This window comes from Ursus maritimus, unplaced genomic scaffold (assembly GCF_017311325.1).
Source record: "Ursus maritimus isolate PB19 unplaced genomic scaffold, ASM1731132v1 scaffold_58, whole genome shotgun sequence".
NCBI lineage: Eukaryota > Metazoa > Chordata > Mammalia > Carnivora > Ursidae > Ursus > Ursus maritimus.
Genome location: NW_024426752.1, coordinates 86,275 through 108,144, shown reverse-complemented (window position 1 = coordinate 108,144; position 21,870 = coordinate 86,275). Strand labels below are relative to the sequence as shown.

Here is a 21,870-nt window from a genome sequence, read left to right as displayed (position 1 = left end):
AAGGCAAGTTCAAGGACCCCCTACTACTCCTCCATCTTCAAACTACCCCCTGAAGTGTCTTCCCAACCTGTTTTTTAATTGGTGTGTCTGACCGTGCATTTAAAGAAATTATTGACACATCAGCCCTCAAGTCTCTTTACATTTGTTTTCTATTTGGTTCCTCCAGTTCTCATTTCTCTGTTCTCTCTTGTTGCCTTCCTGTGGTTACTTGAACGTATCTTAGGGTGCATCTGGGTTTACTTGTCTTCAAACCTTTACAGTGAAAAGTGTGTCTTTGCACAGAGTTTTCACAGCAGGTGCATCTCCCTGTACACGTGGGGCATCTGCTGCCAGCAACCGGTCACCATCCACACCTGTCTGCCCCCACACCCTCCCCACCACGAAATCTCATTGTCTTAAACACATGGTTTCTCTTTCATTTATCAAATACGATTTGTGAAACTCTTGGGAGAAAGAGAATCAGTTGTGTGGACACTCCTGGTCTTTCTGCTGCTCCTTCATGAAACCCCTAGAGACTTTCTCCTGTGATCTCCTTGATGCTTGAAGAACGCCATGCACACACCATGTGGTGGGTCCTTCAGGAAATGTGGGCACCTGTTTATTCCTCTCCCTTCCTGAAGGCCAGGCTCTTTGGATGCTGTATCCACAACCAGCAGTGCTTTCTATATCCGGCCAGCACTTGGGACATCCTGCACACTCTCCTCGTGGTTGCCATGGTTTCAGACAAGAAGTCCGCAGGTGCTTGAATCAGCACACCTCCCTAGGTGGCACGTCATTTCTCTCTTGCTTTCAAAACTTTTTCCTGGACCTTAGTTTTCAAAAGCTTAATGTACTGTACAGTTGATGAGGTTGGGGAATATACATGAGGTTCAGTGGGGTGGGGTCCGGAGTCGACGACCGAGAAAGAATTCTTGAGACATCTTTGGTGCAAAATGGTGGTTTATTAAAGCAAGGGGACAGGACCCATGGGCAGAAAAAGCTGCTGCCCCGGGGTTGTGAGGAATGGCCCATTGTATACCCTCAAGTTGGGAGGGGTTAGGGATAGCGTAAGTCTCTAAGGAATTTTGGAAGCAAGGTTTCCAGGACCTTGAGGGGGCTAGCTGTTGTTGGGAAAAGGTCATTCATTACCATCTAATAAAACCTGAGTCATGAGACCCTTCAGATGTACATCGGTGGGCCATATGCTTGGGCGACGATTGCCAATACGTATCTTGGGGGGTTAGAGATAAAGGAAGTTTCCAAAGCAATTTTTATACGTTAAAGTAGACTTACAGGATCTTGGTGGAGGGGAGGGGGTCAGTCTAGCACTGCCTTTTGCCCTTAGCAAAGTATTAACATGGAGGCAGCTGAGTTCCTAGAGGAATGTCACCATGCCTGTTTCAAGGACTCGTCAATGGGCTGTAGGTAGTAAGGACTGTTTCTTCATCCTTTAGGGCAGCCAGGAGTGCCTGAGGAATGTTGCATCCATCCCATGGGGGGGGGGGTGTTGCAGGGTGTCAGCTTCTGTTTGTCTTCAGTTTGCCTTCCGTTCCCTCATCACGGTGACTAACATATCATTAAAAAAAAAAAGGCTTAATTGTGACAGGTCTTGTCATGATTTCTTTGAGCTTATCCTTTTTTGCTTTTTGAACATTTGTGTCCTTCCCAAATTTGTTATGTTTTCAGTCCTTATTTCTTCACTTTTCTACCCATTGGCTTCCCTCCTTCTGGGCCTCTGGTGTTGGATTATTGCCCCGTGCTTCCAGCAGGCTGGTCTCATAATTCTGTTTTCTCTCTGCAGTCAAGACTGAGTGAACCCCACTCATCCGTCCTCAAGTCTGCAGACTGTGGACGCTCTCTCTGCTCTATTATTCACCTATCACTGGGGGTTATTGTTGTGGTTACTGTGTTTTTCTTTTCTATAATTTCTAGTTGATTCTTTTTTATAGATTTTTTTTTTTTTGCTTAGATTTTTCTGGATTTTTTTTTTCATCTGTTTCAATAAAATTTGCAATTGACTTTTGAAGCACTGCGTGTGTGTGTTTTATTGACGTAAGTTAGCATACAGCCTTACATTAGTGTCAGGTGTACAGTAGGGTGGTTCAACAGTCTACACGTGACCCAGGGCTCATCATGACAAGCGTGCTTTTTCTTTTTTATTAAGTTCTGTTAGTCACCACACAGTACATCAGTAATGGTGAGGTTGTGGGATATCGGTGAGCTTCGGTGGAGTGGAGTCTGGAGCCGACCACCAAGAAAGAATTCTTGAGATGCCTTTGTGCAAAAAGATGGTTTATTAAAGCACGGGGACAGGACCCGTGGGCAGAAAGAGCTGCTGCCCCGGGTTGTGAGGGGTGGCTGATTGTATACGATGGGGTTGGGGGAGGTCAGGAAAAAGGGAGGTTGAGAAAGCACTTTCATATGTTAAAGAAGACTCACAGGGTACCGGAGGCCTCACCATTGTCAAGTGAAGGTTGTTTTCCCTCTAGTAAGACATTAACAGGAAGGTAGTCGGGAACTTCCTGGAGGAACATTACACTCTGGCCGCTTCAAGTATCTGTCCAAGGGCTGCAGGTTACAAAGACATTCAATTGTATTTACATTTCCTTTCAGAAGCTAGGTTATTGATAGAAATGCTTTGTTCTCATAGACTGCTAAGACATTTGTAAACTGAGGGAGAAAGTCTTGCAGGATTGTGGTCTCTATAGGTGAAATATTTCTTTGTCCTTTAGGGCAGCCAGGGGTGCCTGAGGAATGTCACGTACATCCCATGGGTGGGGGTGGGGTGGGGTGTCAGTTTCTGCTTTGTCCTCAGCTTGCCCTCTGTTCCCTCATCAATTAGTGTTGATGGTTTGTGTATAACACCCAGTGCTCCATGCAATACGTGCCCTCCTTAATTAACTTTTCTTGATGACGGGCACTGTTTTACTGCCTCCCAAAGGTTTCATCTGCTGTATCAGGAGGCTGTGGTCCTATTTACATCCTTCAGTTCAGTGTGCAGGCCTGGTCTACTTTGCACACCATGGGTCCAAAGGCAGTGTACTTCTCAGGGCTTCTGTTTTGTTGGTGTGCCATTTCCCTGTACAGTGGCAACCCCACTGTGACAGCTGGTGCTGCCTGGGGGGTGGGAGGCAGGGGGCATGGTGTCCCTCAGGAAGGTGCTCCTGCTGTTCTGGGGGTCTGAGCTCTTGGACCCCTGAACACAGTCAGGGTTCCCAGATGAGCCCCTATAAAGGAAAGCCCCAGCCAGCTCCTCCCACTGACCCTGATCTATCTCCATGGAAATGGGGCATCGTAACCTGGCCCCTCATTGCATGTAGGGTCCCCTTTCCAGTTCCTTTCCCACTGACCCTCTTTTCCAGGTGTCCCCACTCTGGTGCTGTCACAGGGCCTCCAGTTTGATGTGGCTGAGGAAAGAGCCCCCCTGGGCTGCCTTCTGACACCAGCCTCTCACATGTCCTGGGAGATCAGCAGGAGTTCGGTGCTATGTATCAGAGGAATGGAAAGCAGACTCACAGACCTGACTCTGGAAGCCTGGATAAACATGAGCCACCACATTATCCTCAGCAGAAATCTTCATATTGCAAAGGCATATAAGCAATCCTTTTTCACATTAACCTGGAAATTCAATGTAATACAAATAGGATGTCTATGAGTCAATTCTCACATCATGCAGATAGTAAAAGGCACAGGAGCAGCCCCCAAAGAATGGGAGGAGTGCAATACTGTCTGTGCAATATTGCTGCAGCTCCCGTGTGAGAGTACGCGGCCATCCAGAGCAACAGGCTGGGCAGACGTGCCGTTGCTCACACAGAGCTGTGCTGAAGGAACCCTAAGGAGGGTTCGTACATGGAAGAAGCAAGTCACAGGTGTGTGTGAGTCCCATTTATACACAGAAACACCCAAGGTGACGCGTGTGTGCCGTGAGTGTGTAATGCATACAGCATAGGCACAGAGATGCAAGCCAGCCCGTGAGCACCCTGCAGACAGGCAGCTCCGCTCCCAGACCCCGTGTTTCTTCCACAGTCGTGTTTCCGGCACTATTGCAGAATGCAACACCCCCCAGAGGTGAGTGTGTGGGGCAGTGTTAAGCGGGTCCCACGCCCCACCTGCACATAGGACACCCGGTCCTTCCCAAACTCATGGTGGCTGTCATGAGCTACGGTCCAAACAAGGTAATGTTGGAACAAAAGCAAAATCACCTGGGAACCTCCCAGCTGACAAGCATCCTCTCTGGCAGCCTCCCCGCGTGCTGATGTGGCACAAGAATAATAGTGGCGGTTTCTGGGGCACATGGAGATGAACCACGCAACGGGCTCCAAACTTTTATCTCAAAAAGAGAGCATGTTTTCTCTCAATTATCTGCACAACAGCTTTTTAAAAACCAATTGGATTTTGTGTTACAAAGGAACCTCATTACGTTTTCGATGTCCTTTGTTTACGTGTCTCTGAATATCTCTGCCGTTACCATGTTTTCTTCCTGATGCATCGATGTGAATGTCATTCGCACTGATTTCCTAAAAGCAAGCTGTTCTGGACTTCTGCGCCTAGGGCCATGGGAAAGCGTTAACGCTTCCTTAAGGTCCCTGTGTGGACTTATGGGGCTCAAGGTCGGAGGCTGAGGGTCCATGAGCTGTCCCCTCTGTCCTTTCCGATTTCACACCCTTGCAAGAGAACAGCAAATACAATAAACACGGCATCAGCGTGGCCGACAGACGGGAAGTGGGGGGACGGGGAGCCTGGAAAGGGTGAGTCCCAGCAGCAGGGCTGAGGTCCTCCCCACGGAGCTCATGATGCAATGACCCCCGGGGACTCCCAGGTGGGGGAGGCGGGACCCCCAGGAGCCACCGCCCAGAGGATCAGATCCCCAAGCCTCCACCCTGGGGCCAGAACAGCCTCGGCCTCCAAGGCCTTCCTCCCCGCGTCAGGGCAGCTGATCTCCCGTTTCTAGGAGTCTGAACGGAAAACTGTCAGGAGGTCGTGCCATGGCTGGCAGTCTCCAGAGAGTGACACAGGATGGCCGTGAGTGACCCGCATGAGCACAGAGTCCCACCAGGTCGGGAGTGTCCAGCAAGGATGCCCTTGGAATCCTGGCCCCCAGCAGCAGCTGGCCATGGAGCTAACCGACACCATGTTCAGGCTGTGTGGGCCCCGGGTGCTTGCCTGGGCCTGTGAGGCGGGGACCCACCGGGGAGCCCCCTTGCTTGCTGTGAGCTGGACAGCACTCACAGGACTCACTCAGGAAGACTGGCTATCAGCGCCCAGCTATGGCCTATGGGACGTGCAGACCATGGCCCTGCTCCCAGGCAGGAGGGAGGGCGTGGACAGTCACTGAGCCCCCACCCGCCCAGCCCTGCGAGAGGCTTCGGGGAACTGTTTTCCACGTGTGCTCACCCCGACGGACGGAGAGCTTGACCAATCTACAGTCACAGCAACATAATCGGAGCCTATGTTGATGTGGTTCTGAATTCCTGTTATTCCCTTCAGTGCAAGCACCTCCCTGACTGGGAACCACCAACCAAGGGCCAGAGCGTGCCCTGCCCCAGGCACCATGGCCCACAGTCCCAGGTGGCCTCGCCCGGTGGCCTCTGATGACAAAAGGCCTCCTCAGGACCGTGGCCAGGCAGGGGTCGGGCAACAATCTCTTACTGACAAGGGTCAGATCTCTCCACGAATAGGCCTGGAATCCCCCAAACCCTGGAAAGCAACCCCAGACCATGGCAGGAGGGCCAACATCAGGCTTCAGGACCAGAAGACTTGGTCCACCCCCAAAAGATACCCATGGCTGCCCTGTGCAGGGGAATGTGGGCCATGTGGCAGGAAAACTGCTACTCCCATTCCCACGGCTCTGGATGTGCCTGGCCGCAGGGTACAGAGTACAAGGAACAGGAGGGGAACAGGGGTCTGGGAGACACCCAGCAGCCCAGGGCTGGCTGCCCAGTGCTGCTCAGCGGCTGACGTCCAGGCTTCCGTCCCCGAGCCCCAGACCTGGGCCTCCAGGTGGAGGTGCTGACTTTGGGCCACATGACCCTTTCCCTCTGCACAATGTGTCCTGGGCAGTCCTCCTCTTCCTGCTACACGGGCTCTGCTCCAGGTCCCAGCCTGTGAAAACCCTGCTGCATCGTTGCCTCTCAGACGTAAGACGGGGGGCAAGGGGCTCCTCGCACAGCCCCTGCCCGGCCAGATGCTGCCTGTTGGGGGGAGGGGGGAACGACACAGGGACGGTCCTCACAAGGGTGACCCGCCACAGGGACAGAGCTGGGGCCAGGGTGACCCGAACACAACGTGGGGCCCAGGGGCTGGGAAGGGCGGTCAGGATGGGCAGCAATGCTGGACAGGAGCTCACTGAAGTGAGTTCAGGACCACAGAGAGACTGTGTGCCCAGCAAGACACGGTGGGAAGGAGCCCCTCCTCCAAGATGGGCTCAGCAGAGACCAGCAGGCCCCCATGCGGCACCGCTCCCCCCAGGGCTCCTCAGGGTCCACTCTCCAGGTCTGGGGGCTCAGCCAGGGAGGCAGCTGCCCCCTCTGTGGGGGCAGGTTCTGGGGGGCCCTCCCTCCGGGCAGTGCCAGGCAAGGCAGCACTACACGACCCCAACCTCAGGGACGGACGGGGTGCAGAGGGGCAGCGTCACTGGAACACATTGTGGCAAACCCATAAGCACAGGGCGGGAGTCCAGCCCGGGAGGCCGGACGTGGGAACACAGCCTTTCCCGCGCTGGCTTCCTCTCTTGCAACTGGTGCCATGGGCGCGAACTTTGCGCTGAGACCTTCGAACCCCGTGGAAATGTCTCTTCAACATTGACCACTCGTGGTGCTGGGAACCCCACCCGGCCCTGGGCTGGACTCGGGAGGGTCAGGGTCCCAGGGGCAGCGCCCACCCCAGGAGACAAAGGACCAAAGGCACCACATGGGCCCCTTGGGCAGGGACGCTGAGCTTCACGGGAGGCACAAGTCCCAGAGGGGACCCCCCCCCACAGCAGCGATATCAAGGCCTGAAGACCCCACAGGACCCGGCAGCTGGAGTGGGGGTCCAGCAAACGGCCAGCCCACCTGCTCCAGAATCCCACGGGGCAGTGGAGAAACTCGGACACCAGCGTGGGCCAGGCCTGTCTAGAGGCTCCAGTGGTGAAGCGCTGGGATGAGACACAGCCAGGGTCCATACTCCAGAGGGAACCATTTAGCTCCAGTAGGAATCACCCACAATCCCAATGCCCGGGAGACCCTGGGGGGACAGAGCAGTCAGACTCCTGGGGCCTCGGGAGAAAGTGGGGTCCTGCGCAGCCACAGGAAGCGTCACCCTCACGGGGGCTCCGGTGCTCCAGCAGCAGCCCCAGCCAGTGTGCAGGAGGGCACCTGGGCCTACATGCACCTGGGCCTCCCCTGGGACGAAATACACATCACCTGTACCCGGGCCTGGCCTGGGTCTCCCCTGGGCCTGGGACCCCCCTGCACCTGCACCTGGGGTTCCACTAGGTATAGACTCTCCCTCCACCTTTACCTGGTTCTCCCTTGGGCCTGGACCTCCCCTTCAGTTGTACCGGGGCCTCCCCTGCACCTGGACCTGAGCCTCTCTTGAGACTGGACCTCTCCTTCACCTGTACCTGGGCATCCCTTAGGTCCGGACCTCCCCTGAACCTTTACCTGAGCCTCACCTGCTCTTGGGCTTCCCCTGGGCCTCCGCTGGGTCTGAGCTACCACTTCACCTGTACCTGAACATTTTCTGCATCTGGGCTGTCCCTGGGCCTGGGCCTTACCTGCACCTGCACATTCACCTCACCTGAGCTTGGGCCGGACATGGCCTTCACTCGATCTCCCCTGGATCTGGACTCCGTTGTACCTGGGCCTCACCTGCACCTGGACCTGGGCCTCCCATGTGACTGGAATACCCTTCACTATGATATCTGGGTGTCTCCAGAGCCTCCCTGGGACTAGACCTCCACAGTACCTTAACCTGGGCCTCACCTACACCTGGGAATCCATTGCACCCGTAACTGGTCCTAACCAGGATCTGGATATCTCCTTTGCATGCACCTGCACCTGTCCTTGGTCTGAACCTCCCCCATGATCTATACCTGGGCCTCCCTGGGTCTGGACATCACCTGTACATGCACCTGGGCCTCCTCTGAATCTGGATATCCCCTGCCCCTGCACCTGGGCCTCGCTGGGTCTAAACGTCACCTGTACATGTAGCTGGTGCTGCCCTGGGTAGGGACCACCCAAGCACCTGTACCTGGCCCTCCCTGAGTCTGGATCTCCCCTGCCCCTGCACCTGGGCCTCTCCTGAGTGTGGACCTCCCCTGCCCCTGCACCTGGCCCTTCCTGGGTCTGGACAACCATGGCGCCTCTATCCGGGCCTCACCCGCACCTGCACCTGCTCACCTGCAGCTGCTCCAGGTCCGGCGGGAACCTGAAAGGACCAAAGCAACACCTGGGACACAGGTCCTCTGGGCCTGGAGAGGCTCTGGGTCCATCCCCACAGCGGCTCTAGAGACAAGGGGCCCACGGGGAGATGGCAAGGGAGACAGCCGCTGGGCGTCAGAGGCACAGCCAGAGGCCCGGGTCCAGGTAGGCCAAGCCGGCCCCGCCCTTCCAGACGCCCTCGCAGGCCGCGGACAACGACTCAGACCAGAGTCCCAAGGCTCAGCGGCACCAGGAGAGACACCTGCCCTCTCCTCCCACCTCTGGCCTCCCTGGCTGGGAGCCACCTGCTGGCCCCAGGGCACGAAGGGCCCCAGAGTGACCCCCACACCGTGGGGCAGCGTGTCAGCCCAGAAGGCTGTCACAATGTCGTTGCTTCCAAGGTGGGCACACACCAGCCCCACAGCGCCGCGCCCCGCCAGGGAGCCCCACCGGAGCCCAAGAGGCCTCCCGGGCTCCAGCAGCACACCTGCAGCTCTGGGCCCGCCCACCACCTCCCCGGGCTCGGCCTCCATCCCAAGCTTCAGCCTCAGCCTCCCAGGAGGCTCCCCAGCTGGGCCCACAGGCAGGTGGCCCCCCAGGGAGGAAGGATTCGGGGTGGGTCTGTGTCACTGTGGTATTATTGCACTGCTGGGATATGTTACGACCACTGCATCACAGAGCCCATCACAAACCCCACGCAGCCCAACCCCGTGCGACCCCGTTCCCACACCACCGGCTCCCTGTGTGAGGCCCAGCGGGATGGCGCCAGGCCCTGTGGGAACCGGGACGGTGGGCCGCGTATGAGCCCCTTCAGGGCGGCTGATCCACTACGGTTTGAAAACAGTTCCTCCAGGGGGAGGGCTGGACCCTCGGGCCCATGTCTCTGGGACCCATGTGTCTGGACCGTCCATCCCAGTGCTCAGGGCCCCCTCAGTCTGGTCCAAACCTGACCTCACCTGGACACCCCTGGGACCCTCGATCCACACCCTGAATCCGGAGGCTTCCGGAAGAGCACACCCTCGGCCAGGCCGGTCCTTGGCACATGTGGGCACACACCCCGAGTCTGGGGGGGGGGGACTGTCCGAAGGAGACAGGGCTGAGCCCCCAGGCTGCCCCCATAGCCCTGGTCCACCCAGAGCCCCCAAGGGACCCGAGCAGCCCCCACAACATCTGTGCCCACCCACGGAGCCTGGCATCAGCTCACCCCTGCACTGAGGCCTCACCTCCTCCCTGGGGAGACAGCGCAGGAGGGGCCGGCCAGACCCCCGCCCCCCCAGCTGCTCTGTAGTGTGGGGCAGGTGCACAGGACACCTGTGCAGACAGACTCAGTGGGGCACCAGGACCAGGGGCCTCCAGCAGGCCAGGGCTCCTTCTGCCACCTGCCTGGGCTTTTTGACAAGGAACGTCCCACTGTGTTACTACAGTGCTTACTACCACAGTGACAGACCCAGCAGCGAAAACCAGCTGGAACCCGCGGCCCTCAAGCATGGCTCCTGAGGGTCAGAGCCAGGACCCTGGGCCTCCCCTGGGACTGAATGCACATCACCCCTATCGGGGCCTGGATGGGGCTTCCCTGAGCCTGAGCCCTCCCTGCACCTGCACTGGGTACAGACCCTCCCTCTACCTTTACCTGGATCTGGATTTCCCTTGAGCCTTCCATGAGTCTGGCCCTCCCCCGACCATCTTTGGGTCTCCTCTGGGTCTGGACCTCCCATTAAGTTGCACCTGGGCTTCTCCTGGGACTGGACTTCCCCCGGACCTCTTGGTTTAGACCTTCCCCTGCACCTGGGCCTGGGCCTCCCCTGGGTCTGGGCCTCCCCTTGACCTCCTCTGGGCCTGGGCCTCACCAAACCTGAACCTGGGATTCTCCTGCACCTGTATCTGGGCCTCCACTGGGCCTGGGCCTCCCCTGGGTCTGGCCTACCACTTCACTTTTACCTGGGTCTCCCCCTGGGTCTGGACTCCCCTTCAGCTACACCTAGGCCTCTCCTAGGACTGTACTTCCCCAAGACTTCCCCTTGGTCTACACCTCCCTTGCACACATACCTGGGCCTCCCTGGGTCTGTACTACCAATGCACCTGTACCTGGGCCTCATCTGCACCTGGGCCTCCCGTGGGCCTCCCCTCTGCCTGTGCCTCTGCCTAAACCTGCACTTGGGCCTCCCTGAGACTGGACCTCTCCTTCACCTGCACCTGGGACTCCCCTGCACCTGGGACTCACCTTCACCTGCACTTGGGCCTCCCTGGGGTCTGGACATGGCCAGCACCTATACGGATGTCTCCCCTGGGTCTGGACTTCCCTGCAACAGTATTTAGGCCTCTTTGGGGCTGGAACTCCCCTACATCTGTACCTTGGCCTCCCCAGGGCCCAGCCTCCCTTCAACCTGTACCTGGGTCTCTCCTGGATATAAACCTCCCCTTCACCTGCACCTTAGCCTCTCGTGCGTCTGGACGTCTCTTCCACCTGTACCTGAGCCACACCTCTGACTGGATGTACCCAGGCCTCCCCTGGGTTTAGCCCTCCCAGCTGCTGGACATGGGCCTCCCCTGGGGCTGGACCTCACCAAACCTGACCCTGGGCTTTCCAGGTCTCGGCCTCCTCTGGGCCTCCGCTGGGCCTTGACATCCACAGGACCTTAATCTGGGCCTCACCTGCACCAGGGCCTCTCCCACACCTGTAACTCGTCTTAACCTGGATCTGGATATCCCCTTCCAATGCACCTGGGCCTCTCCTGGTTCTGGACCTCCCCTGGACCTGTAACTGGGCCTCTCCCTGGTCTGGACTACCTCTGCACCTGGACCTGGGCCTCCCCTATGAATGAAATACACTTCACTACAACATCTAGGCTTCCACTGGGCCTCTCCTGGGCCTTGACATCCACAGTACCCTAACCTGGGCCTCACCTGAACCTGGGCATCCCTTACACCTATAACTGGTCCTAACCAGGGTCTGGATATCTCCTTCCCATGCACCTGCAGCTGTCCTGAATCTGAACCTCCCCATGATCTATACCTGGGCCTCCCTGGGTCTGGACCTCCCCTGACCCTGACCCTGGGCCTCCCTGGGTCTGGACCTCCACTGTCCCTGCACCTGGACCTCCCTGGGTCTAGGCCTCCCCTGCCCCTGACCCTGGGCCTCCCTGAGTCTGGATCTCCCCTGCCCCTGCACCTGGGCCTCTCCTGAGTGTGGACCTCCCCTGCCCCTGCACCTGGCCCTCCCTGGGTCTGGACAACCACGGCGCCTCTATCCGGGCCTCACCCGCACCTGCACCTGCTCACCTGCAGCTGCTCCAGGTCCGGCTGGAACCTGAAAGGACCAAAGCAACACCTGGGACACAGGTCCTCTGGGCCTGGAGAGGCTCTGGGTCCATCCTCACAGCGGCTCTAGAGATGAGGGGCCCACGGGGAGATGGCAAGGGAGACAGCCGCTGGGCGTCAGAGGCACAGCCAGAGGCCCGGGTCCAGGTGGGCCAAGCCGGCCCCGCCCTTCCAGACGCCCTCGCAGGCCACGGAGCATGACTCAGACCAGAGTCCCAAGGCTCAGCGGCACCAGGAGAGACACCTGCCCTCTCCTCCCACCTCTGGCCTCCCTGGCTGGGAGCCACCTGCTGGCCCCAGGGCACGAAGGGCCCCAGAGTGACCCCCACACCGTGGGGCAGCGTGTCAGCCCAGAAGGCTGTCACAATGTCGTTGCTTCCAAGGTGGGCACACACCAGCCCCACAGCGCCGCGCCCCGCCAGGGAGCCCCACCGGAGCCCAAGAGGCCTCCCGGGCTCCAGCAGCACACCTGCAGCTCTGGGCCCGCCCACCACCTCCCCGGGCTCGGCCTCCATCCCAAGCTTCAGCCTCAGCCTCCCAGGAGGCTCCCCAGCTGGGCCCACAGGCAGGTGGCCCCCCAGGGAGGAAGGATTCGGGGTGGGTCTGTGTCACTGTGGTATTATTGCACTGCTGGGATATGTTACGACCACAGCATCACAGAGCCCATCACAAACCCCACACAGCCCAACCCCGTGCGACCCCGTTCCCACACCACCGGCTCCCTGTGTGAGGCCCAGCGGGATGGCGCCAGGCCCTGTGGGAACCGGGACGGTGGGCCGCGTATGAGCCCCTTCAGGGCGGCTGATCCACTACGGTTTGAAAACAGTTCCTCCAGGGGGAGGGCTGGACCCTCAGGCCCATGTCTCTGGGACCCATGTGTCTGGACCGTCCATCCCAGTGCTCGGGGCCCCCTCAGTCTGGTCCAAACCTGACCTCACCTGGACACCCCTGGGACCCTCGATCCACACCCTGAATCCGGAGGCTTCCGGAAGAGCACACCCTCGGCCAGGCCGGTCCTTGGCACATGTGGGCACACACCCCGAGTCTGGGGGGGGGGGGACTGTCCGAAGGAGACAGGGCTGAGCCCCCAGGCTGCCCCCATAGCCCTGGTCCACCCAGAGCCCCCAAGGGACCCGAGCAGCCCCCACAACATCTGTGCCCACCCACGAAGCCTGGCATCAGCTCACCCCTGCACTGGGGCCTCACCTCCTCCCCGGGGAGACAGCGCAGGAGGGGCCGGCCAGACCCCCGCCCCCCCAGCTGCTCTGTAGTGTGGGGCAGGTGCACGGGACACCTGTTCAGATAGACCCATTGGGGCACCAGGACCAGGAGCCTCCATCAGGGCAGGGCTCCTTCTGCCACCTGCCTGGGCTTTTTGACAAGGAACGTCCCACTGTGTTACTACAATTACGGCTACCACAGTGATAGACCCAGCAGCGAAAACCAGCTGGAACCCGGGGCCCTCAAGCATGGCTCCTGAGGGTCAGAGCCAGGACCCTGGGCCTCCCCTGGGACTGAATGCACATCACCCCTATCAGGGCCTGGATGGGGCTTCCCTGAGCCTGAGCCCTCCCTGCACCTGCACTGGGTACAGACCCTCCCTCTACCTTTACCTGGATCTGGATTTCCCTTGGGCCTTCCATGAGTCTGGTCCTCCCCCAACCATCCTTGGGTCTCTTCTGGGTCTGGACCTCCCATTAAGTTGCACCCGGGCTTCTCCTGGGACTGGACTTCCCCTGGACCTCCCCTTGGTTTAGACCTTCCCCTGCACCTGGGCCTGGGCCTCCCCTGGGCCTGGGCCTCCCCTTGACCTCCTCTGGGCCTGGGCCTCACCAAACTTGAAACGGGGGTTCTCCTGCACCTCTAACTGGGCCTCCACTGTGACTGGAATACACTTCCCCTGCACCTAGGCAACCTCTGAGCCTCCCCTCTGCCTCCCTGGGCCTGGGCCTCCTCTGAGTCCTCACCTGGGGCTCCAGTGGGTATAAACCCTCCCTCCACCTTTACCTGGGTCTCCCCCTGGGTCTGGACTCCCCCTCAGCTACACCTAGGCCTCTCCTGGGACTGGACTTCCCCAGGACTTCCCCTTGGTCTACACCTCCCTTGCACACATACCTGGGCCTCCCTGGGTCTGGACTACCACTTCACCTGTATCTGGGCCTCCCCTGTACCTGGACCTCCCCTTCACCTGCCCCTTAGCCTCTCCTGCATCTGGATGTCCCTTCCACCTGTACCTGAGCCACACCTCTGACTGGATGTACCCAGGCCTCCCCTGGGTTTAGCCCTCCCAGCTGCTGGACATGGGCCTCCCCTGGGGCTGGACCTCACCAAACCTGACCCTGGGCTTTCCAGGTCTCGGCCTCCTCTGGGCCTCCTCTGGGCCTTGACATCCACAGGACCTTAATCTGGGCCTCACCTGCACCAGGGCCTCTCCCGCACCTGTAACTGGTCTTAACCTGGACCTGGATATCCCCTTCCAATGCACCTGGGCCTCCCTGTGTCTGGACCTTCCCTGCCCCTGCACCTGGGCCTCCCTGGATCTGGAATACACTTCATTACAACATCTAGGCCTCCGCTGGGCCTCTCCTGGGCCTTGACATCCACAGTACCTTAACCTGGGCCTCACCTGAACCTGAGCCTCCCTTGCACCTGTAACTGGCCCTAACCAGGGTCTGGATATCTCCTTCCCATGCACCTGCACCTGTCCTGGATCTGAACCTCCCCTTGACCTATACCCGTGCTTCCTTGGGTCTGGACATCACTTTCACTTCTACCTGGTGCTGCCCTGGGTAGGAACCTCCCAAGCACCTGAACCTGGGCCTCCCTGGATATGAAACTCCCCATGGCCTCCCCTGAGCTTGGACATCCCCTACATGTGCAACTGGTCCTAAACTACATTTGGATGTCCCCATGACCTGCACCTGGGCCTCCCTGGGTCTGGACCTCGCCTGCCCCTGCACCTGAGCCTCCCTGGGTCTGGACCTCGCCTGCCCCTGCACCTGGCCCTCCCTGGGTCTGGACAACCATGGCGCCTCTATCCGGGCCTCACCCACACCTGCACCTGCTCACCTGCAGCTGCTCCAGGTCCGGCTGGAACCTGAAAGGACCAAAGCAACACCTGGGACACAGGTCCTCTGGGCCTGGAGAGGCTCTGGGTCCATCCCCACAGCAGCTCTAGAGACGAGGGGCCCACGGGGAGATGGCAAGGGAGACAGCCGCTGGGCGTCAGAGGCACAGCCAGAGGCCCGGGTCCAGGTGGGCCAAGCCGGCCCCACCCTTCCAGACGCCCTCGCAGGCCGCGGAGCACGACTCAGACCAGAGTCCCAAGGCTCAGCGGCACCAGGAGAGACACCTGCCCTCTCCTCCCACCTCTGGCCTCCCTGGCTGGGAGCCACCTGCTGGCCCCAGGGCACGAAGGGCCCCAGAGTGACCCCCACACCGTGGGGCAGCGTGTCAGCCCAGAAGGCTGTCACAATGTCGTTGCTTCCAAGGTGGGCACACACCAGCCCCACAGCGCCGCGCCCCGCCAGGGAGCCCCACCGGAGCCCAAGAGGCCTCCCGGGCTCCAGCAGCACACCTGCAGCTCTGGGCCCGCCCACCACCTCCCCGGGCTCGGCCTCCATCCCAAGCTTCAGCCTCAGCCTCCCAGGAGGCTCCCCAGCTGGGCCCACAGGCAGGTGGCCCCCCAGGGAGGAAGGATTCGGGGTGGGTCTGTGTCACTGTGGTATTATTGCACTGCTGGGATATGTTACGACCACAGCATCACAGAGCCCATCACAAACCCCACACAGCCCAACCCCGTGCGACCCCGTTCCCACACCACCGGCTCCCTGTGTGAGGCCCAGCGGGATGGCGCCAGGCCCTGTGGGAACCGGGACGGTGGGCCGCGTATGAGCCCCTTCAGGGCGGCTGATCCACTACGGTTTGAAAACAGTTCCTCCAGGGGGAGGGCTGGACCCTCGGGCCCATGTCTCTGGGACCCATGTGTCTGGACCGTCCATCCCAGTGCTCAGGGCCCCCTCAGTCTGGTCCAAACCTGACCTCACCTGGACACCCCTGGGACCCTCGATCCACACCCTGAATCCGGAGGCTTCCGGAAGAGCACACCCTCGGCCAGGCCGGTCCTTGGCACATGTGGGCACACACCCCGAGTCTGGGGGGGGGGGACTGTCCGAAGGAGACAGGGCTGAGCCCCCAGGCTGCCCCCATAGCCCTGGTCCACCCAGAGCCCCCAAGGGACCCGAGCAGCCCCCACAACATCTGTGCCCACCCACGGAGCCTGGCATCAGCTCACCCCTGCACTGGGGCCTCACCTCCTCCCCGGGGAGACAGCGCAGGAGGCGCCGGCCAGACCCCCACTCCCCAGCTGCTCTGTAGTGTGGGGCAGGTGCACAGGACACTTGTGTAGACAGTCCCAGTGGGCACAGGACCAGTGGCCTCGAGCAGGGCAGGGCTCCTTCTGCCACCCGCCTGGGCTTTCTGACAAGGAACGTCCCACTGTGTTACTACAGTGCTTACTACCACAGTGACAGACCCAGCAGCGAAAACCAGCCTGAACCCGGGGCCCTCAAGCATGGCTCCTGAGGGTCAGAGCCGGGACCCTGGGCCTCCAGAACCAGCAGTTGCCAGCTCAGCCCGTGGGTTTGTGTCGACCTACAATGTCCTCCCATAGCCAGGGCCTTCATGGGCCGGGAACGGCGGCACAACCCCCAGCAAGGTGGCGGGCATGGACATGGCTCTCCGCGCTACGGCAGGAGGAGTCAGGAAGGACCAAGCCTCCCTGAGGTTCGAGGCAGAGGGAGGTTCATGGGAGGCAGTGCACGTCGCGGCCCCCTGCCATCCTGAGGGGTCTTGTTCCCATCCCGGCCACGGGGTCAAGGGCCTCTACCCCAGGGCATGGGTTGCACAGGCTCTGGGTGTCGGGTGTTGTGCTGGTCATGGCCAGGAGCCGCTGTGTGCTGGAAATCCACCCAGAGTGAGCGGCCCCAGGACAGCCCCTCAGAGAAGCCAGCCCGCCCAGCAGTGTGGGTGCCCACCCCGCCCAGCCCAGGCTGTGCAGGGGTGCCCGGAGCTGTGCTGCCCTCCTTACCTGCTGGGCTCCGGGGGCCCGACACTGTCCGGGGCCTCATCTGGCTCTCAGGCACACGGCCATCCCCCCAGCTCTGCCCCTGCTGCACACTCCCTTGTCCACGTCAGGCTTCTCTCCCCAGGGGCTGCGTTCCTGGGGCAGGGAGTCCACTGGGTGGACCTTCCTGGGAGGGTGGCCGCAGCATGGCAGGGATTCTACATGGGGGTATGTCACCGCCAAAGGTTCCAGCCCACATCTTCTAAAGGGCAGCCTGGCGAGCACAGGCAAAGGGCCGTGGCTTTGGGGACAGCCCCGCCACACGGCCTGGCTGGGAGCCAGCGCTCTCCTCCCCCACCATCCACCCCACCCAGCGTCCCTTAACCTGAGCCCAAGCGCAGCCCAAGGCCCCTGCCAGCCCACCCAGGTTCCCCCGCGGGGACAGGTGCTCACCAGCCAGCGCCCGGCCCCCGCCCTGGGGCAGCAGGTCGGAGCCCCACCAATGCACCAGACCGCACACCTCCATGTCCAGCCTGGCCAGGTGCCTCAGGCCTGGCGTCCACAGACAAGGGGATCACAGATGTGGCGCCCACCTTGCAAGACCCCGGCATCCTGGGTGCTGCCTCTCCCCTCCCAGTCCACCCCAGGGCCTGCAGACTGGAGCCTCAGTCTCCCACCCCAGCAACTGGCATGGGTCGCAGGGCAGCTCCCAGCCTCCACAGCACTGGTGGCACCCCCTTTCCTGAGGAGGATCCTCCTGCCAGCCCCGCCTCCAGGTGCCGGGCCCGGGTTATTGTCACGGGGCATCAGACAGTGGTCTAGATGACGACGGGTACCACAGTGATGCCTCCCATAGCACCAACCAGGGCCCTCTGCCCCCTGGGGCCCACCCTCTGACCCCTTTGAACCTGGGGCTCTGGGCTCTGGGGGGATGGGCCCCTTGTGCTAGGGCCTCCGGGGCTGACTGATTCTAAATGATGAGGCCGCGTCCAGTGCGGCCAGAGGGGCTGTGTTGGGGCCAGGCAAGGAGGAAACCACAGGCCTCGGTGCACAGAGAGCCCAAGCCCAGCAGCCCCTCTGCCCCCCAAGGACAGTGAGTGCAGAGCCCCCAGGCTGGGCTCCATGGGCCTGGCTCAAGTCAACCCCTCCTCTGCCCATCTGTCCCTCTGTAGAGGCTCCGTCAGCACCCCCTCCCCCGTGCGGGGACCAAGGCCCTGGGCAGGCCCACCCAGCTATGCAGAAGGCTGGGAGCCCGGGGGGGGGGGGGTGCCCAGAGCCCTGTGCCTGCCCCAGTGCCCCCTGCACCAGGCCCCAGGGGCCACTCCTGGAGACGCCAGGCTCTTCTCCACCAACTGCAGGTGAGCCAGGGTCAGGACCCCAGGGGGACCCAGCATCCCCTCAATCAGGCCCCATCTCCCAGCCCACCTGCACTCAGCAGCCCAGGTGACAGCTGCCTCAGCTTGTCTCTCCAAGGCAGGCTGAAGGGGCCCTGGCCTCCACCAGGACGGGGTGGGCAGCTGTGAGCTGGGCCCTCCCCCAGGCCCTGGGGACAGGCCATATTGTCTGAGCCTCTGTCACTGTGGGTACTGGAGTAGTACCTCCCACAGTGACATGGCCTGTGTTCAAAACCAGCTGCCCTCTCCGGGCCCACTGGCCCCCGCTACGGGCTGGGCCTTGTCCCCTCATGCTGTCCTCCCCCTCCCCCCGCCCCGTCATAGGGGGCTGGTGAGCTCAAGTCAGCTCCTGTCGCAAGCACCAAGCAGCACCAGGGCAGACCCAGGGATGCAGCAGACTGAGCGCCGGGGTCAGGGCAAGCACACCGTGGGGAGAGGATGTGCACAGCACTGGCCTGGCCTCTACCCACCTCCGATCTTCACACCTGCCCTGTCTTGCCCCCAGGACAGGGGGATAGAATGGACTTCTTGCCACACACGAGAGGCCCTCCCTGCACCCTGGGCTCAGGCCTGGGCAGGTGGGCAGGGGGGATGGTTGGCTGGCAGGTCCTCTCTGGAGAGCCCCCTGCCCATGGCCCCCAGCCTCACGTCCTCTGCCTGCTCCGTCTGCTCTCCTCCTCTACCCTTGCTGTGCCAGGACTCCCTCTGGGGAGGGCTCGCTGCCAAGGATTCGGAGCGGGGCTCTACCACGGTGAGGATACCCAATACCACGGGGATGAGCCTCAGCACAAATGCCAGGCAGTGCCTGGGGTGGGGGAGGTCAGGCCTGGGACCGAACCTGGGGCCGAGCTGACTCCCCCGAGCTCTCCATGAGCCCCGGGTGCAGGCCTGTCTCCCAGGTCCCACCTGCCTAGTGGAGGGCAGGTGCAGAGGGTGCTACAGAGGCAGGGGAGTGGCTGGGGCAGCTGCAGGGGGAGCTCAGCTGAGGACACCATGCCCCCGCCCCCACCCCAGCCCCCACCGCACACCTGGGAGAACAGGCAGGGGGAGATTCGGCACCGAGCCCCCCACTGTAATTCAGGACAGACCCAGAGCCCCTCCTTCAGCCCTCTGTCCCTCTGCCCTCGGGGATCCCACGCCCACTGACGCAGTGACCGGCCAGCAGGGCTGAGGAGCAGACCGCTCACCGACAGGACGGACCCAGCATGCCCAGGGGGCCCAGAGCGAAGCAGGGCTGAGGCCGCAGGGCTGGAGCTGCTCCAGGTGGGGTGGGCGGGGTGCGGCCGGCCTCTGCCTCAGGGCCCACCCACCCGCAGGGCGCTCAACTTGACGGCAGACTGGGCTGGAAGCCCCCTCGGAATCCTCACCCACGGAGCTCCAGCCACCCCCACCCCGTCAGAGAGGCCCCAGCAAGCAGGGAGGTTTCTGGTCCTGTCTGTGTCACGGTGCTACAGCGGTAGCTGGTACCACGGTGACACTCTCCAGGCCACAAACCCCAGTCCCCAAGTGGGCCCCCAGCAGAGGGTGCAGCACCGGGCTCCCAGCCCACAGACACCCCCACGCCCTCGCCCTGTGTCCTCAGCGGCCGGTGACAGCCCGAGCACGGGCCCCGGTCTAGGAGATGGGCTGCCCGACACAACCCCGCAGGAGCCACAGCGGCCCCCCCACCCCGGACACTTGGCGGATTTTGTGCAGGCCTGAAGCAGGGTGAGCATTAGCGGATGGGGCCCACCGTGCCCCAGGCCAGTCATGAAAACCTATCCACAGGCCCCACTACACAGGAGACTTTGCCCAGCAGCCCCCTCACAGTGGAGGCCCCAAGTCCGAGGGGGGGCTGCAGGATTTGGAGCAGCCCGAGGCACCGCGGGCCTGCAGGAACCAGCGCGGAGCTTGGCCGTGGCCAACACGGCCCCCGCGGCCCCAGACTAGCAGTCAGACAGTGGAGCCCTGCCCCCGGCCAGGCAGTGACCGCGGGCTCCTCGGGGAACCGCACAGCCCGGGATGCCCCTCAGCAACCCATTTCATGGTGAGGACAGGAGGCTGGGCCGGTCAGTGTGCGGCGGGTCCTGTCCTCTGCCTCCCCCCCCTGCTCTGGGGCCCCTGGCCAGGGCCAACCCTCCAGGCCAGCGACCCTCAGGGAAACATCTGCTGCTGCCACTACCGCCCTAGGGCAGGGGTCAGCAGGCATGACCCCTCAAGTAAGCCATCCAGAGCCAATGCCCAGAGCACAGACCGCCATCCTCTGCCCCCTGCCAAGGCTGGCTGAGCGCGAGCTCCCCGGGAACGGACTTGCAGCTGCCATAGTTGGACACAGCCCGACCGGGCCTCAGGCGCCTTGAGGAATATGCAGCAGGCGGGCCACAGACACAGTGCAGGTCAGCTGACAGGCACCAGGCAGGGCAGCACCAGGAAGACCACCCAGGGAGACCCGCGCTCCTTCTGTCCATCTCCAGCTGAGCCCCCTCTGCCCTCCTCTGTGGGGATGGTCATCCAGGCAGCGTCCTCCCTGGAGCGTCCATGATGCAGCCCGCCAGGTCCTCAAGGGCCACTGTCCCAGCACCAAGGACTTGGCCACCCTGGTCAGCCAGGGTGCCCAGCCCACAGCAGGACTCCCAAGGGCCCGAGCCCACTGCAGAGCCAGGGGAGCTCTGCACGCACCGGACCTTCCACCGACCTGCACCCACCCACCCGTCACCCTGGAGCCAGTCTCCAGAGGGTCCGGAGCCCCACTGCGGCAGGTGCTGGGGCGGCACTCACAGGGTTCCTTCCCGGGTGAAGGCTTCTCATGTCGGGGTCCCCCCACTGGCCAGTGCTGGCCATGTGGGGAGCGGTGGGCTTGAAGGACAGCCGTGCCCCCAAGCGCCCTGTTCTCCCGAGGTGCCCAGGGCCTGCACCACATGCTCACAGGCAGGAAGCAGATAAGCTCCAGGGCATCGAGGAGGCCTGCTCCCCTTCCTGCCCTGGTCCCACCCCTCCACACCCCTCCCCTCCCTGCCCTCCCTGCACTCAAGTCTGGGAGGTTCTCAGTAGTTTTCACTTACAGCTGGGATTTCCCTGCCTGGGTTTCTCTGCAATTTCATTCTGCACAGTATTTCTTCACTCGCTCCCAACACCACAATCCCTCAGTCCCTCGTTTGCTGGTTCACTCACGCGTCACCGCAGAGACGCAGGTCCTGGGGTGTGCCCACAGCTGGAGTGCAGACATTTGTTCACGTGCAGCATGCGGCTGAGACCGGGAGGCACGGGGGGCGGGGGGAAGCTCTACCAGTCTGCTGGGGTCAGTCAGGGTGACTCCCCTGGAGGACAAGGCACTTTAGCTGCACGTGGAGAGGGGAAGCACGCAGGACTTGGCGATGGGGATGGGCATCGAGGACGCTCTGGAAGGACAGGGAGCCTCAGGTGGGGGAGCCTGAGGGGTCTGAGTCCCTGGAGACCAGCACTGGAGCTCAGGAACCAGCTGGAGCCAGAGACAGTGCTGGGCTGGGCTGCTGTCAGGAACCATGGTCCCAGACAGTGATGGACGGGGTGGGGGACCCACGGGGACCCAGATGAGCAAGGTCCAGGTGACAAGGGCATGAAAGGCAAGCTGAGGACAAAGCAGAAACTGACACCCCCCACCCCCCCCACCCATGGGATGTACGTGACATTCCTCAGGCACCCCCGGCTGCCCTAAAGGACAAAGAAACAGTTAACCTATAGGGGCCACAATCCT

General features: G+C 61.5%; 1 protein-coding gene across 24 annotated transcripts; it reads right to left on the bottom strand.

The window, feature by feature from the left end:
- Positions 1-4,303: 4,303 nt before the first annotated feature.
- On the bottom strand, positions 4,304-21,255 carry LOC121100933. 24 transcript variants are annotated; one of them, XM_040622780.1, is made up of 7 exons: positions 20,916-21,073; positions 17,218-17,316; positions 16,789-17,038; positions 14,769-14,796; positions 8,361-8,388; positions 7,032-7,114; positions 4,304-6,170 (listed from the first exon to the last, which is right to left on the bottom strand). In XM_040622780.1, the coding sequence occupies exons 3-7, from the start codon at positions 16,826-16,828 to the stop codon at positions 5,927-5,929; spliced, it is 423 nt and encodes a 140-aa protein (XP_040478714.1). In that variant the 5' UTR covers positions 16,829-17,038; positions 17,218-17,316; positions 20,916-21,073; the 3' UTR covers positions 4,304-5,926. The 24 variants fall into 24 exon arrangements, 7 of the variants coding, with proteins under 7 accessions (XP_040478714.1, XP_040478712.1, XP_040478711.1 ...); XR_005832697.1 differs by adding an exon at positions 11,661-11,688 and having other exon boundaries at positions 6,104-6,170; positions 7,032-7,203; positions 16,789-17,316; positions 20,916-21,091; XM_040622778.1 differs by lacking the exons at positions 16,789-17,038; positions 17,218-17,316; positions 20,916-21,073 and adding exons at positions 11,661-11,688; positions 21,200-21,255.
- Between the last annotated feature and the right edge of the window lie 615 nt (positions 21,256-21,870).